This window comes from Pipra filicauda, unplaced genomic scaffold (assembly GCF_003945595.2).
Source record: "Pipra filicauda isolate LSUMZ 115617 unplaced genomic scaffold, ASM394559v2 scaffold2_size9829703_pilon, whole genome shotgun sequence".
NCBI lineage: Eukaryota > Metazoa > Chordata > Aves > Passeriformes > Pipridae > Pipra > Pipra filicauda.
In genome coordinates this window covers 4134190-4151765 of record NW_024104421.1, presented here as the reverse complement: position 1 = coordinate 4151765, position 17576 = coordinate 4134190, and the positions used below count along the sequence as shown (strand labels likewise).

Genomic DNA, 17576 nt, shown 5'->3' with positions numbered 1-17576 from the left:
CCTTTTTTGCCTCCCACCACCCAAATCCTTGTTTTTTCATTTCGCCTTTTCATCTGTCTTGCTTCCACCAAGGGCTGTCAAAAACAGAGGAAGAAGGCCTGATTCTCCAGGTGGAGGGGCTGAGGTGCTGCAGAGCAGAGCCTGAGCAGAGCACCCTGCCTGGCAAACATGTCAGGACACCCCCTGCATCCCTCATCCCAGCATGCCAGGGTTGCACGCTGCGCTCTGCAGGGTGCTCTGCTGAGGTTTGCTCCTGGCATAACAGGGGTGTGAGATGGTAAAGGATGGGGACACTGGTGAGAAGAGAATACAGGGATTGCTCTGCTGGGATGCAGCTGGGAGAAAACAGTCCCATTCCTGCTCCCAAACTGCCCTGCTCTGTGCCAGGCCTCCCTCTGTTGTGTGCACAGAGTCGGTGCCAGCAAAAAGATGGGAAGGGATGTAGCTGGGACATCCTCACGTACACACAGGGAGGAGGACACTTAACAGAGATGCCAGCACATATTACCACTGGCCTGCCACTGGCCCTGGCTCTGAGCTCCCTCAATGGGAAAGCGCTGCATACAAGGTAGAGAACATATGAGGTACTAGCAAGGCACAAACCCACCTTATACTTTACAATGACCATGGGGATTGCTCAGGGTGGGGACAGGAATGTGGGTGTTAGATGAGATGAAGTGTTTGCTGTACCTGGCTGTCCAGTCCCAAGAAGATCAGCATGAGGAAGAAGAGGCAGGACCAGAGCTGAGACACGGGCATCATTGTTACTGCTGTTGGATAGGCTATGAAAGCCAGGCCAGGACCTGCCAACAGAACACAGGATGACCACGTGTGCCACTCACACCATCACCTGCCACCACTGCCCTGCAGCACAGAGTAAGCTCACATATTTCTTCAAAGTTTGTATCACCATAGCTTCTTGCCCACATAGGGCTGAAAGCTGTGTCATGGAGCACTGGTCCTGCAGACCTTTCTGCAGACTCCCATAGCAATAGAGGATGTAGATAACATCTTGGGCTTCACTTCAGAAAAGGGCCCTTCCTTCAGGCTCTTTGTTTTCCCTTGGCTCTGAAGTCTCAGAAAAACCTACCTGATTCAGCAACTTCTGCAATGGGTATGCCCTGCTCTCGAGCCATGAAGCCCAGCACTGAGAAAATGGCAAAGCCAGCAACAAAGCTGGTGGCACTGTTCAGGAAGCAGAGCATGATGCAGTCCCTGCAGGGAGGAGACCAGGGAGAAATCAGTGTTTCCCGCTGCAGAATGGTTCCACTTGGGATCGTGTCTGTACTCAGCTTCCCTAGTCAGGCAGCATAAACCAAGAAAAACAGTGTTGGTTTTGAACTCCCTCAGAAGTAAAAAGCTCAAGACAAAGCCAAATATCAGCCTACCTACCTTGTGCCTCACTGCACGTGGCACAGAGAATGAGGCACCACCAGTGGCTTGTGAATAGGATGACACAGTGATATACACAGGGACATGGCAACAAAAAAGCTGACAAGAGTCAAGAGAATAAGAAAAACAATAGAGAAAGTGGGGAAAAGAGCAAATTAGAAGAGGGAAGAGGTTGCAAAAGTAAACACAGGCAAGAAAGAGGAGCATCTGAGAGCATGAACGCATACAGGTTCGGCAGTTCTGGTAAACAAGGGTTCATGGGCTAACCCTAATCCTCACCTGACAAGGACTGTGTCTACATTGTCTTTATTAACTATATTCATATGGAGACTGGAATGTGCTATGCTCCTTTTCCTGAAACTTTTGTGCACTTGCTCCCTGTGAAAATGGGCCACCAGTCTGAGCTGGTTGGGCTGGAAGCCCCACACCCCAGGATCCTGCCTGGGCAGCTGCCAGAGCTGACCCACAGCATCAGCTGCTATGGGGCAGTGTGGACACCCAGCACATTTGGACCACCCAGAGCTAAGCTGCCAGTGCAAAGCACCAAAGGAATTAGAGGAAGGCATCAGTGCACTGCTCCATTGGTGACAGATACATTCCAGGAGAGCCAGAGGAAAGTATTAACTACCCGACCAACAGCCTGGCAGCACCTATCGGAGAACAGGAGAGACGACTGAAGTCTCCCAAGTACAGTTCCATTTTCCCGTCTGTGCTGGAGCAATACATGAAGGAAGAACAAAGCCCCTGCTTCTCAGGGCTCTGTAGAAGGTGTCAGAAGTGCTCCTGATGGCTCCACTGAGCCCCATGTCAGACCATGGATAAAACAGATCTGTAATCCAAGGGCATGGAGAAGGTCAGACAGACTTGATTAATCTCCTTGATAGGGTCAAAAAGCCACTGGCAGTACATTACTCTGATGACAGTAAAGCACTGGAGTCAGGGGGCCCTGCCTTCCTCTTTGTACCACCTCCCCTGCCTTGCAAGTGAAGTCAAACATGGTTGTGCCACCCCTGCCCACACACCCTGTCAAAATAGACTGTGGTGTCTATACAGTGGCTGGAGACATTCCTCCCCCTCCTCCAAATCTCCCATTTCCAACCTGACTCGTGCAGGAATGCACAATTAAAGCCATTTTCTGGAGTTCCTCTGTTCCCTCAGCCACTCTCCATCCCTGTGCTGTCCTCCACGGCCTCAGTGCTCTGAGCAGCTCACTAGTCAAAGCAGCGTGACCCAAGGTCTCCCCCGGCTGCCCCTGACACAGCTCCGTGCTGTTTGTCTCTTACCAAATTTCCAGAAGGACACAAGAAGTTTAGGCTCCTCTTACCTGTAACAGTTGTTGGTGTATTTGTTGTAGCTGCCCAGAGCTGTCAGGCATCCCTGGCAGATGGCATAAGAGAAGAGGATTTGAGTGCCTGCATCCATCCAGACCTGGAACAGAAAAGGTCAGTGGTCTCCAGACCTGACAACGACAAAACTAAATGGCTGTGCCCTGCCAACAACAACCCCTCCAGTCATGGAGAAAAAACCCTGTGAGACAGAGAGGGGATCAGTGAGTGTAGAAACTGGGATGCCTGTCTGGGAAAAATGAGCTGCAGGACTGGAAATCCTCTAGGAAAAGTCTCCTGAGAGGACGCATTTTCGCATCCCACTCAAGGTGACATCACTTTTCCATCCTTCACCTTTGCATTCAGGGTGGAGATGGCACCCCTGATGGCATGGCTCCAGCAGAAGCTGACACTGTTGGAGTCTGTGGTCCCTACGTATCCCAGGGTTTGCAGAGCCACTTGTGAGTCACACCAAACGAGACTGTGATCAAGTCAGTGTTGATGCCTTCCCTGCTCCCTAATCTAGTTTCCAGCATCCCTGAGGCCACGGTGCAGGGTGAAGGGCAGAAAATTGCCAAGCTGAGAGATTCCAGGCCAGTGGGCTGTCACACACTCAGGTTCTCCCTTGCTCTGGCATTGCCTGGGAAAAGCTGAGCAGGCTTCACCACTGCTCCAGCCCTCTCCTCTGTGGAGGAGCTGAACTGTGGGCTGAGCTGCAGCTCTGCTCTCAGGCCCTCCCAGGGAAAGCCCTGAGCTGTGAATTAGCGGGAAGGTAGGGAAACAGCTCACCTTTCTGATCATCTCCAGGTTCCTTGCTCACCCTATTTTTTTCTCCAAGCAGCCCCCAGCTGCAAACATCCAGAAAGATGGATGAAATTCTGTAGCCTTCAAAGAATCCTAGCCCAGGCATTGCTGCCTAAATTCACACAGATTTCTCATGGAAAGGTAAGTACACGGCAGCCCTTCAGGCACGGACACACATCCCAATTTAACCAAAGCCCCACATTCTGCCAAAACGCAGTAGCAGGATCTTACTCCTGCTATGCTGGGTTGCAGCAGCCTGGAAAGACCATGTCAGCTTTAGTTAGGCTGTGAAAGATAGGGACGTTTCCAGGGAATAAGCTCTGACCGTGAATAAAACACACTCAGCCCCAGTCACCCCACTGTTATTTCTTTTGATATCCAAATGCCATTTACATTCAGTTGGCTTTCTGCTTTCAGTGCACCACAGATTTTCTATTGACAACACATAGATACATCTGAAAGCAATTTGGGGGGGACAACAGTGGGTTTGGCAGCTGGTTAGGGAGCAGCTGGGGCTTTGGGCATCTGGGAAGACACGTAAGGTCAACTGAGACTGTGGGCTAAGCCTATTGCTTGGCTGCCTCCATGAAATGATTCAGCAGTGGAATAATTAGCAGGAAGTGTCATTTAAATGCTCCTCTGGGAGGGGGGTCGACATTAACACCTCCGTGGGCATTGCTGAGCCCACGTGGGGAAGAGAAGCAACCTACTGCTGCAGAAAGGTGTGGGAGCAGACACCCCAGAGGGATCCTCCAAGGGGGACCCTGTGCAGCCCCCAAGGGTGCTGCCCACATCTTGCTAATTTGGGCTACCTTGCAGGTCCTGGGTTTGTCTGCACCCTCTGCCCTTTTTGTCATCTCTGACCCTATTTTTCACCTCTGGGTACACAGCATCCTTCTTCCCAAGGTGGGGAAGGTTTCCACAAGCTCCAGTGAGTGGTGGCAGGGATTGACCCTTTGGCCAGGCCCTGACCCAGGCAGGTGGGACCAGCCCCCAGGACAGGTGAAGTGAACTTATTGCCCAGCTGCTGGGGCACAGCCCATGTTACATGCCTTCAGTCTGTGCAAGCACAGGGACCCTAACACTTCTTGGGAGGGCCCTGTTGGACCCAAACAAAGTGCTAACCAGGCCAGAAAAAAAATGAAAAATGGTAGATTATATCCCCCCCGTCCCTTAGTTATTTGCATTTAACAGTTAGGAAAACCATCTGTTACATGCTGAATATTTGATATACTCTTCTGGTTTTGCTGAGCCCATGAGTGGAAATGATCTAATATGTCCATATGCTGCAGACCATGAGCAAAAAGGCTGTGCTGTGCAGGGGGACTAGACCCCTCTCGGCAATTTTAAGGATTCTGGTTCTTTGGTCTCCTTTCAGAGAAGACAGCTAGATGGTCAGTCAGCATCAGATCCAACGGCCAAGGCACTGAAAACATTCTCATGGCCAGCATTTGCCCGACACCCCACCCACCTGCGGGTCTGCCAGCCTGGAAATGTCTGGCTTCAGGTAGAAGATGATCCCCTCGGCAGCACCCGGCAGCATGACTCCTCGCACCAGCAGGATGATGAGCATCACGTATGGGAAGGTGGCAGTGAAGTAAACGACCTGCAGGCACAGGGAAACGAGAGGAGAGAGGGTCAGCAGGGAGGCAGTGCAGGCACCACCTTATCTCGTCTGCAGGCCCCCACCCCAGCAAAGGTCCCTGGGCTCTGCTGTTGGCTATAGCTGCTACTGCTTGCATAGGAGAGGGGTGGGAAAGAAATTAATCAAGGTTATGTCTCACTGGTGATTTAGTTAATCTACATTTTGTTCCTCATCCAAGACTCTGCCACTGGTTGCTCTGCTTTGTTTTCTCTTCCCAGTCAGTGTAATTTCCCTGCTCTCCAGCTGTTCTCTTCATCTTTCTAGGGCTGTAGAAAAAACCCAGATCTCTTCCTGTCACTGAGTTTTAATGAGGAATTATTAAAATGGTCCTATGCCCAGCAAGAGTTTTCCAAATTAAATAGCAACTCTTGCTGCCCCATTTGAGACACCTCTGAGGAGTCTCATTTCCAGGAGTGTTCATGCATCAGTCTCATCCCTTCAATGCCTCTGAGCTCACAGTTAAAAAATGGGGGCACCTCAAAGCCTTTAAAGAAAATGTAGACCATTACTTCTGTAATACTTTCTTTTCACTTCTTCTCTTATGTGATGTAAATAAATATTACAGGAGAATTAATCATCACTAATCCATTGCCTAAGGTAACATATTCTTTTTGTTCTATTTGTAAAATATTTGTGAGCAAGTTGCAACTTCCTAACATTTATTCATTACTAAAATTTATCCAAGTAATGTGAAGGCTTGTTTACTCTGTGGATTCATAGTGAGAGGCCTGAAATGAAATTTTTTTCTGCTTAGTGATAATTGGTTGAATAAGTGACAGTACGTGGTACTTTTGCTGTTCCTTGATTGAATGGGAATGCGAGCACTTTGAGCACAAGTATTAAAATCTACCTTCAGAAATAACTTCTGGTGAGCCTTTATACACATCTGCTGAATGCATGAGGAAAGGAAACATGGAAAGAGCACAAAATTGGGCAAAATTAAAAGAAAAAGACTTCTAAAGAAAATTAGTTTTCATGGAGTTTTTGAAATTATTTTCCTGAGGTCACTATTGTTTCTTTGAGTTTGGATTCCTTAAATAACAGAAGCAGAAACATAAGGGTCTGGCAGGGTTATCTGACTTAGAACAGTCTCTCAGGCATGCACAACCCTCTGTTTAAACTGCAGCTGTTGAACAGAGTTATGCACCTACTCAGAATTCTTGGGTCTTCTCTACTGCATATCCTAATACCTTGTCAGTGAAGAAAGAGAAGGAAGCAATTGAATTTTTTGACAGTGCCCCTGTAATACTCAAAATTACTATCTGCAGAGAAGACAACTGACCTGTTTGACCTGTAGTGTATTTTGGGACAGAAAACCCCACCCTGTGTTGTTGCACCATGTCCATAACATCTGGCTGGTAAAAAGTAAGCCCTGTGTCCTAAAACTTGTGATGGAAAAATCTTCTGTAGTTTCAGGAAGACCATTCCAGCTATTGTGTGCACTCACTGTTTTCTGTTTCTGGCCTGGTCTTGCCAAACCCTGTCAGCCCAACCAGCCTGACTGAACTTCTTTAGTTTTCTCCTTCTGCAGGGAAGTTTTGTGCACCAGGGCATCACTGGGCAAAAGAGAGACTCAGTGGAGAAAGCTGAGAGCTGAAGGGAACCCGGGGTGACTTACACTTCCATGCAGATCAAACACCCTCTCAAGATCCAATCTCCCAAGATCAGCATGATGCCTCTTGTGAAGATGGCAAACCAGGGGGCATCAGGGATTTAAGGTTTAAAATGCAGAGCGTTCCCTCTCCCCATAGAAGTGGAGTCTGGCTCTCCCTCCTTGAGAAATGGTGGACAACAGGTCAGCACCAGCAAGAGCCAGTCACCAGCAGAAAGTGGGAAAAATCTAGTGAGCAGAGCAAGCTATTGTCTTGCTCTGCTGAAATGGGTGTCCAGTGCAGTTTTCAGGTAGCAGAAGTGATTTCATGCTGAAATACAGGTGTCCAGTGCTCCAGGAAACACCTGCCAATGGTAGAGATAGTGACCTGAAGGAAGAAATCTTTGCAGAAATTGATCCCCCTCCCTTTGCCACTGGGACATCCGCTGGATACCCACAAGACTCAGCCGTCATTAATAACCCACCCATCTCATTGTGATTCCAGGGAGGAAAGTGGTCCTGAGTAAGTCAAGGCCATGGCAGTGTCCTTAACACCCAGCCCAAGGCATCACAAACTCATTCACTCCAGAAGGAAAACCAGTCCACCTGCTCTACAGGATCAACACGGGCAGGGAGCTCTGGCTCCAGCCTCACTAGCAAAATGCAGAAAGTGACCTTCAGAGCCAAAAAATACACAGGCAGGGGGAAGAAAAAGGAGAGCACAAAGACACTTCTCTCACCGCAAGTATTTTGCAGGATAAAGAAGCAGGAGAGATTCATTATCTATTCACTGATCTGGTTACAGGCAGCAGCTTGTCTGTTTTGCTCAAGTGTTTAATTACTGCCAGGGATGGGAAGTTTGCCACTGCAGATGATCTTGTTAAAAACACCAGCAAGCTACACCCGGACAACACACTGGTGAGCAGAGGATTCCCAAGGACACTTGGGGAGTATCCATCAGCCACTCTGGGTATCCGCAAGGAAAAAAGTGACTCAAGGCTCCCCTCAGTTCTTTCCCTGTTCTCCTCTTCCTGTTGGAGCTACTCTTTTAGTCTTCCTTTTAGGGGTCAAACACCACTGGTGTAAATCAGTATGGCCTCACCAAGTTTTAGGTTTGACTTTGGTAATGTGTCTCCTGCCTCTATTTCATGAAGAGGGAAAAGAGATTGGGGAAGAAATGTAGGATGGGTACAAGGAGGCTTATGGACTGGGAGGATAATCTCCGTTCCTACTTTTCCTGTGGACTTGACCCCTTTCCAGATGCAGAAGTAGCAGATGATCCACGCCAGCAGGAGACACAGAGCCAGCTCCCAGCGCACAGTGCCCAGTTTGTGAATACCATCCGTGAGCCCCAGGACTCGCTTCCTGCCAGTGTCCGGGGACAGGGAGAGAAGCATTAACACCCCAGACCCAACTCACCCATACAGACCTTTCCCATATTACCCCATCCAAAATCTTAGCAGACTATCTGCAACACATCTGCCCAGGGCTCCCAGCCATGTGAATCACCCCAGCTCTGCCTAGGGCTCCCCTCTCCCTCATTTCTGCAGATGCTGCTCCACCATGTCTTGTAGCTGGCCCAAACTCTCCCACTCTCCAAACTCGTGGTGCTGTGCCCTTTGGACCCAAGCTGGACAAAATCAACAGCTGCTCCTCATTGCTCCCCCACCCTGGCAGATGCCCAGCAGAGACTACTCAACCCAAAGCAGGGGTGAGTGAGGATGCCATCATCACATCAGGCCATCACTCTTCCTCCCCATGTACTGCAGACACCCTATATATAAGTATAAATGATCTTTATAATTCCCATGCCCTTCCTTCAGCCTCCTTCCTTGAAGATTCATCTTCGTGAGGGTGGGCCACATGAGAGCTCAGCACTGCACCTCGTGCAGCACCCAGAAGCCCAACCCCACACTTACAATTCCTCTGCACACCCTTCTTCAAACCAGTCCCCTCAGGTCCCCTTGCTCTCTCTGCGGAAAACCTGAACAACCATATCAGAGGGGTCTCAGCTCTCACTAAAAGTGTGTGCAAAGAACAGAGCAGGAGAGGGGGGCCAGCACTGCGCAGACTCTTTCTGCAACCATGGGTGCTTATCATCTTCTATGTGCCCTGTGGTGGCTGCAACAGACAAAGGACACTCAACCCTTTCAGAGACACTTAAGGACACATAAATGGGGGAGGAGACAAAAATAAACAAACAAATAAACAAAAAGTCCCAACTGCTGAAGCTGAGTCCCTGACACCCCTCTTCTTTATGAGACCTTCCTCAGTAGAGTGTGGAGAGGTAGTGTGGCACCAGTAGCTGTTTCAACCTCTCTCTGGGACACTGTCTGCCCTGCTGCAAGACCCCTCCCTCAGACAATGCTTTATTGCCTCCAGCCCTGTGACCAAACCTCAAATTCCTCCCTGGCATCTCACAAATGCATCTCAGATCCCCACTCTCCAGGGATGATCCTGAGCACCCTGATCGACCACTTCCCTTAGGCAGCAAGCAAGACATGGTCAGAAGAAGAGAACAGGCAGTTTGGTCCTTTCTGTTTCACTGCAGAGGGCTGTTCAGTCTGCCCTGGCCCCTCATGCTCACCTGCCAACAGCAGCCTGCAACACCCAGCACATGGATCCCCTGCTTCTAGCAACTTCTCATCTGATTTTGGTGCCTCTTTCGGTGGCCACACTCACCCAGGCACCTCAGTGCCAAAGAGAGAACATGCCTGTGCAGGTGTGCACATGAGCACCCTCGGGCAGGCACACCGTGGGGTGTACCCAGTCCTCACGCCCCTGGGCTCTGTGCCAATCTCCTTGGCAGCTCATTGTGCTCCCCATGTTCAGGTCTGACATGTGGCACCTCACTCGGTCCTACAGAGATGCACAGCCCACCGCCCAGATACTCCTAGAGCTGCAGCCTTTGGATGAGAGAGGAGCCTGAACAGAAGGAAAGTGATCACATACTCCCAAAACTCAATCATTGAGGAGGTGGCGTTCGCAGGCAAGGTCCTGTTGTCCAGGCTGGATCTATTCAGAATGTCCACACAGAGATCTACCAAAAGAAAAGGAAGCTGATGAGCCAAAGAAATTCTCTAAGGCTCCTTCATGGGGGATGCTCCTTCCCCTCTGCACCCTAACCCTCACTCTGGCAGCACACAGATCCTTTACCTTGTGCTATAGAGCATCTCATTAAACTTTTGCATCTCATTAAGCATCTCATTAAACTCTGGCTCTCCCCAGCTACGAATCCCAATCCAGCAGTAGCCAGAGGGCTTCAGGAAAGGGAAAGGGGAAGGAGAGAACCATTCCCTGCCAAATGGAATCCAGATGGCTGCAAAATATAGATTATCAAGGGATAGCCACTATGAGTAGCCAGGATAGAAAATCCCATTCTCTTCCCCCATCATGTACCATTCCCTGTCCACACATGCATGCATATGTTCACACACACTGCAGATGTTCCCTTCTACCATCCCCAACTCTGTTACACAGCATGAAATTACTAAAACCAGAGGAGATGCCATGCATCCAGGAAATGCACCTCATCTTGCATTTCACCAGCAAAAGACAATCCACTGGAAAAACAAGGAAGCCTAGATGTGGCTGGGAAGCTTGTGTCTGTTGAGATAACATCTGTGGCTTTCCTCACAAACAAACCATGCTGGAGGAGCTGAAGGAATCAGATCAGCTCTTCAAAAGGCTGGTTACCTCTGCTGGGATGAAGGGGCAGAGGAAGCTGTAAGTGAATGGCCCATGGGGTGGAAAAATTTAACACATCACAGAAACTGATCATCTGACAAGAGAAAAGGGGAGGGAACCAAGCTGCTGCCAAGCAAAACAACCTGTTCAACACATTAAAAATGTCCTGTCAAGGATGTGAGGTCCATGGGATTACTTCACATCTACCCCATCTTCCCAGTGCCTTGAGTAAAACCAAAGCCAGGTCTTCTCTGCTAGGTGCAGTTATATGAATTGTGGGCATGAGGAGATGAGATCCCTGGCCAGTGTGAAGGTATAGAGGCTGTGTGGATGTGATTAAACCAGGAAAACAGTGCCCTTATAGTTTTGTGTTACTGGTTCCTTCACTTGGGGACCTGTACTGGCAAAATTCTCCAGTGCAGGCTTGGCCTGATTTAGCCAAAAGCTGCGAGTGCAGAGGAAACTCTTCAGGCATTGGCAACAACTGTCCCAGTAACTCTGAAGGAGTGGAGTAAGCGAACTGTAAGATAAATTGTTGTACCAGAGCTAATAAAAAGCTCCTGCCACATGAGGAGGACCCAAGATTGGCTTGAAAACTCTCCCACCTACCTCTTCCACTTGCCAGAAAATGCAGATTTTTTTTTGTGAAATCATATTGCAGCTCATAAGAGGTTCTTATTCAAAGAAAAAAAATATTTTCTACAAATCCCAAATAATTTCTGGGCATCGGAAAGAAGGTAAAAGCTGTACCTGAGTTCCAGGGGTTATTGCAGCTAGCCCATGGTAGCACTGAATTGAAGGAGCTGAACAGGTAGAAGAGTGCCCAGGACAAGATGACAATGTAGTAAATATTCAGATACCACTCAATGATTTGTGTGGCATATCCAATTCCTGTGAAGGAAAGGAAGGAAAGGAGGTGAGGATGGGACTGCCAACCAACTCCCAGCACATCAGGCTTGCAACACCAATAACATGGCTCACCAGACAATAGGGTAAGACCTACATAAGGGAAAGAGAAAGGATTTTGAGACTGTGCATGCAGACAGGACACATTGTTGGTATGTCTAGACAGGTCTACTTCGGAACATCCAGAAAACTTTACGCTGATGTGAAAAAAATGTTTTGACCACTACAGTGCCACTGCACTGCAGTGCCTCTCCTTCAGGAAAACCAACTCTAGCCTTTAAAGAAAAGAAATGCAGCTGAATCTCTTACTCCTGGGAAGACTCAGGAAAAAAATGTTCTCGCAGCCAATATACATGAAGTAAGGTGCAGGGGCCAAGGTACAGACCTGGGAGCACAGCGCTGGTCTTGTGCTGACTGTGCCCATTGCTCGCTGAGACATCAGAACCATACTCAGGCCAGAAAGGTCCAACTCATTCCTTTAAAACTGGTTGTCAGTGACCTTTGAGATGCCACTGCTGTTCACCTCCAGGCCTGTGCCAGAGGTCTCCAGTGCAGGAGGTCCCAGAGTCCCCAGGGAGTTTCAAATAGGGCTGCACGCCCGTGCTCGAGCAAACTAACCAGGCCTGCAGTCTGCCTGAGCACAGGTTTCCCTGTCTGCAAAAGGTGGGTAATAAGCTCTCCTCTGGACAGCAGAACTGAAGAAATCAGATTCATTAATACATTAATGCCATTAAACAACCTTCCCAAGGGCTCCAGAAGTCGTGGTTCTTATATCTGTGTCTTAACCTAAACCCCATGCCATCTCTGGGCTGTCAGATCAGTACATGCAACATGATTCCCTCCAGTTTGGATGATGCCAGCCTGCAAAAGCTGCCACAGCAGCCTGGACACTTCAATGGGCAGGGAAAGCACTATAAACCAGCCATCTTTCCTCATCCTTTTCTCACTATTTGTCCTGGACTACATGCACGTGTTTATGTATTGACACTTCCATCCTCCTCCTGCAAGCTGGCCATCCAGTTTCTCCTCTCTCCCAGGCTCTGAGCTTCTCAAAGCAGAGACTGGAGTTCAGCTGGACCAGCACAGCCCCCGGTCAGCACCACACACCCTCAGTCACCTCCCGAGGGGTCAGGGAACTGCCCCTGCACACACAGCAGTCACCAGGAGGGATAACAAGGCTGAGAGAGAGAGAAAGGGAGGGAGAATAAAGGAGAAAGAAAAAAAAAAGAATAATAATAACAACATTTCTGAAAAAGGCTGTGAGTCACTAATTGTTAGAAAGTGCTGCCAGTAAATCCTGTAACTTGACTGACCTTCAAAGATGGGACAGATCTTCCTCCAGGCAGTGACCCCTCCCTGGCTCGTGTACTGCCCCAGCGCCGTCTCCAGGAAGAACAGGGGGATCCCACAGGTGAAGAGGAAGATGAGGTAAGGGATGAGGAAGGCTCCTGCAGAGAGAGGTCAGATGCTCCCTCAGAAACCTCTTCAAAAACCTTATTCTCACCACTCCTTGCCAGGTACCTGGGGCCACAGCTGGAATCAGCTAGATAAACACAAATATTTCTCTGAATTAACTGTGCAACCTCTGCTAGAGAGGCAAGGTCTCCAACACCATCATTTTTCAGAAAAAAATACAAGGGTGGTCTGTCTACTGCCAAATGCAGTACTTCTGCATTTGTTCTTGGCCAAAACCTAAAGGTAAAGAGTAGCCAGATAAGGGGATAAAAAAAAGTAAAAAAAAAGCAGTGCTGGAGTTCTCCCTGCTTCATGCTCCTGACCTCATTCCTGTTTTCAGCAGGAGTGGGGTGAACCAAGTCTTTGTTTCACATAACCACATTTGTTCTGCCTTTCACGAGAGTCACAGCAAAACTCCCACTTGCCCAGAGGATACAAACCTGGAGGCTGGTGACATTTCTTACTAAGTAATAAATTTGCCAGGATATAAATTTACTTGAGGTATATTTCATGTCAAATTTGAAAAGCAGTTTGCACCAAAAGAATGGAAAAAGGGGAAGGGCAACAGAGTATCTTTCCAGCATTTTCAAAATGAAGAAGGTTAACTTCTCCCTTTGAAATCAATTTTTTATTACAATGTAGAGCAATGTCTTAAGAGAAATCAGCCTAAAATAGAACTCAGATTAACCCTTGAGGAAATGGAAGAAGAAGGAGAGCAAAAGCAGGATTTTTCCAGAAACAATGACCAACATTAGCAAAGCATCAGAAAAGACAAAAACAAAAACATCAAAGTTGAATGCCCTATAAAAAGTAGTTTAATGCCCTGTTAGCTGTCTGAATCTTTTTTCCTTCTTTTCAGTTCTGCTGCCAAACCGAAACACCCAGTAAATTCACTGCTCTGCTCAAAACTGGTCCTGAGATGTCATTTTCACAGCTGACCTTCCTTCTGTCACCTCACTGCCTTTCTCCTGATCTTTAGTGTAGGTTTTCACACTTTCACTCTGCTCCAAACAAGCTAAGGCAACCGTCTTCCTCACTGAAACAACTGTCAAGGTCTTGCCACTCCACACAGTAAACTTTTGGTCATGGGTAGCTCTCGCTGCCAGTGCTTGCAACCACAGCGAGGGTCCCTTTCTCAGCCAAACCCAGACATTGTCCCCCCCCAGGCCCTTTCCTCTCCTGCCAGCACCAGGCATCCGCACTGAAATCCCTTCCTGTGACAATTAGCAACTGGGAACACTTGCCCTTGTTTTTAAGCCAACAATGTTACAATAACAAGGAACATCCAAATTTTCCCCTAAACACAGCTGTGTGTAGCTGCAGGAGACCTGGGGCCAGAGGGAAGGAGGCTGGTTCTCCGGGTCAGTCCAGGTTTGCAGAGCAGGGACAGGGAGCTGCATGTGCTGAACTAGAGGCAGCTCTGCTTTTGGTGCTGCAAGACATCTATCTGTTTGCCAAATCTGCAAGACAGCTTTATCATCCTGCACACAGATGAGTCTTTCAGCAGATTCCAGATTCTCTCCTCTGATAGCATTTGTCTCAGAGGTTGACCCATTGTGGTCTCTGAGCAATGAGGGCTTTGTTAAACCTCTGTTACCTTGTCTCTTGTAACCATCCCAGAGCAGTTACCAGCTGAAACTCCAGTTGTGATCCCCTCCTCAACTTGCTGCTCCGCTGGAGGACTGAGGGGCCCCCAGAAACAGATTCTTTTTCCTTATGAGACAACAGCAAGTTCAGGATGCTGAGCAATTAGATCAAATTTGATAGTGCAGCCATAGGTAAGGCTACAGTTGGTTGCTTTACAGCAAATTAGTGCTATTGTTTCTATGGCATCTCTCTTACAGCTTTATAACCATCTCAGTACATCTGAAGGTGGAGAAAGGTGACAGGACAGCCGTCTCCAGTTTGGGGAGGAGGGACGGGGATGCAAAAATTATAGGTGGAAAATGCCTTCTTTGCCATTTCAAGGACTTTTCCAATGATGAGAATACCTTTGAGTGTCATAGGAAAGACAGTGCCTTGTCCCACACAAGTTTGTCAGCCATCTGGTTCCCTAGAGCCCTGGAAAGAGAATTGTACCTTGTACAGCAGTGGCATACCTTCTGCAAAGGCAGCATGTGAGCTGTGAGGGAAGGCCTCTCCCATCCTAATCTTTCCCAAGCCTAGCCTTGTTGCCCTCTGAATTGCAGCTTTAGATATTCCAGAGTAGTTTAATTTAAAAAAAAAAAAAAAGTTATTCAACAGGTATCTAAAGTGAACAAAAGTAGCCTTTTCACTTACACTAATTATCATACAAATTGCAAGGACTACTGAGCCAGATACCATAGGCATAAACTATGCAAAGATATCATCTGAGCTCAGGAAGAAATTTTCCATGCAAAACCCATGACTCCTCTCTCAAAGCATCCCTGCAGAATGGGCTGTTCAATCAGAGGCACCCCCAGTGTTTACTAACCCATGCTGGTCTGACTTGCTTTTGGTGCCTCCAGTGCCTCCCATCAAAACATAGGAAAAGGAGACTGGAGGATCTGCTAAAAACCATCCCAGGTTTAAGAAAAACTCAATTCCATTTTCTTTAACTATTTCTTACCCAGCCCCTCTTTGTTTTAGAGGACTCATTGTATTGTCTCCTGTTTGATTTGGAAGTCCTGGGATAAACTACAGTGGAACCACTCATCTATTGGTGAAAGCTCATGGCGCCTTGGACAAAAAAGGCATTTGTGGCATGGTTTGCAGAGAAAGGAATTTTAAAGTGGGGGGAACAAGCAAGTCCCAGAGTGTTATTTCAAGGTGTCTCTAGAGAACAAGAACAAAAGAGAAGTTATTGCTGTATTTGACATGTAATTTGTTATTCCTCCTTTTCTTTTACAAAGTTGATTTTGATTCACCAAGAAAAGTTAGTGACAGTCAATTATTCCCTTCCGTTTCATTTTATTGTTATGAGAAAGTTTAATTTTTAACCATGTAATGATCTTACTGCAGTGCTACTGGAAAAGGAGAGCCATGCAAAGAGACAAAGGGGAAGGTGAATGAACCCTTCCATGGGTTTTCCTAGTAGTGGTTTGATGGCTGGGGGAACTGCTCCTGAGAAAAAGGGAGAAATGTCCTCCTAAGGAGTATCAGGCCTTGGCAAGGATACCAGCACTATCTAAGCTTTTCCTCTGTGAGGAAGGGCCTGAGAGAGGTGGAGGTAACACAGGGAGTAGGAAAAGGGAATTGTGTAGGAGGAGGCTGCTGATGGCTTTCTGACCATTCACAGCACTTGATAGTTTCCAAAGACCACCAATTTCTTGAGATACCCAAGGGCCTTAAGAAGTTACTAGAGTTAATTCAGCATCCAAACTTGAGATTGCTGCTTTCAGAAACAGTACCTGCTGGACAGCTGAATTCACCCCTCAGTTTTTATTCCTCCTGGTTTTGGCGGGAGCTAACTTGCTGGAGGAGAAGATAAGGGAGTGCACGTTGGGGCACATGAGGCATAGGAGAAACGGGTTCAGGCATGCACGTATCTCTTGTCATGGCTACAGATCTAGAACATCTCATGCATGCTGTGAACTTACCACCACCATTCTTGTAGCAGAGGTATGGGAACCTCCACACGTTACCCAGACCAATGATCTCCCCCGCCACAGACAGCACAAACTCCACTTTGCTACGCCACTGGCCTCTCTCTTCCATTTCCTCCACTTTTGTCTCTTCAGGACCTGCAATGGCCCCATTGGGCTCTCCTTCTTTAGGCACAGCTCTTGTCATGGCTCTGTGGGACAGAAGAAAAGGAGAACATGGGATGTAGAGAGCCACTGCAGGACAAGCTGGTGGGAAGAGGGAGGGAGGGGACCTGTCACCACAATAGTTGTGTTCCTTGTGTCAGCCTGAGGTTCCATTATCCTCCAGAAAATGGTTTCTTTAGTGTCAGCACAAAGTATTATCCCCAAGTTATGTCTGTGCTGAAGAGATAGAGGAAAGGTCACTGATCAGGTGAGATGAACCCACCCACACTACCCCTTTACTGGACTCACCCCTGAATTCATCCTTCCCTGCCCACAGCCCCCTTCTTCATCCTTCCCATCTGCCCCTGACTAAGTGCTCTGCACCTCCATCATTGCTGAAACCTGGCCTGTTAAATTGGAAACAGCAGTTCAGAGGAAGAGAACAGGAGCTGGAGCTGAAGCAGGGAATGGAGGCAGAAGGAGTTTCTTCTCCCAGTGTGCTTTATACAACAACTGTCTCCTTCTGGTTTTAGATGGCAGGAGAGAAATGTTAATAAGATTAATAGTCTGAACAAGAATGGACAACCTACTATCTTACCTCAAGGCACTGGTAGGAGTGTTGTCTTTGTCCCCCTGGACACCACATTACACTACCACAGCCTGACAACGCAGCAGTGCACAGACACTTACTTGACCCAGGCTCTCTTCACTAACAAGCAGGCACCAGCACCAATCCTCCACCTTTGCCTAACCTTTCAAAGAATACAGGGCAAGGAAACAAAGCCTCTGGGGTAAGCAAAAGGGCCTCATACTTGTGAGGTGTTTCATGTCTGAGCAAGGGAGTTCTGAGATTAGACAAGTCCAGTGCTGCAGTGAAAATATCAGTGGGAAGAAGCCCAGAGGTAGAAACACAGAGAGAAGTCACTGTTGGAGGAGACACGTTGAATGTGGCTGGGCCTCCAGAGTGGCACAAAATTAAGACATTTTCCAGTCTGTACTAAATCCTGCATTACATTTAGCATCATCTTAATGAAGCAATGTTAGTGGTTGCTTGTTAAAAG

At 48.0% G+C, this 17576-nt stretch overlaps 1 protein-coding gene across 1 annotated transcript in view; it reads right to left on the bottom strand.

Moving 5' to 3' along the window:
* Positions 1-16559, bottom strand: part of LOC113990821 (sodium- and chloride-dependent betaine transporter) — a 30342-nt gene extending 13783 nt beyond the window's left edge. The window contains exons 1-9 of the mRNA XM_027726613.2: positions 16366-16559; positions 12664-12798; positions 11195-11335; positions 9710-9797; positions 7990-8122; positions 4993-5127; positions 2717-2820; positions 1091-1215; positions 691-803 (exon numbers count right to left, since the gene is read on the bottom strand). Of these exons, the coding sequence (XP_027582414.2) occupies positions 691-803; positions 1091-1215; positions 2717-2820; positions 4993-5127; positions 7990-8122; positions 9710-9797; positions 11195-11335; positions 12664-12798; positions 16366-16558 (1167 nt within the window). The 5' untranslated portion in view covers position 16559. The remainder of the gene's footprint in view (positions 1-690; positions 804-1090; positions 1216-2716; positions 2821-4992; positions 5128-7989; positions 8123-9709; positions 9798-11194; positions 11336-12663; positions 12799-16365) is intronic.
* Between the last annotated feature and the right edge of the window lie 1017 nt (positions 16560-17576).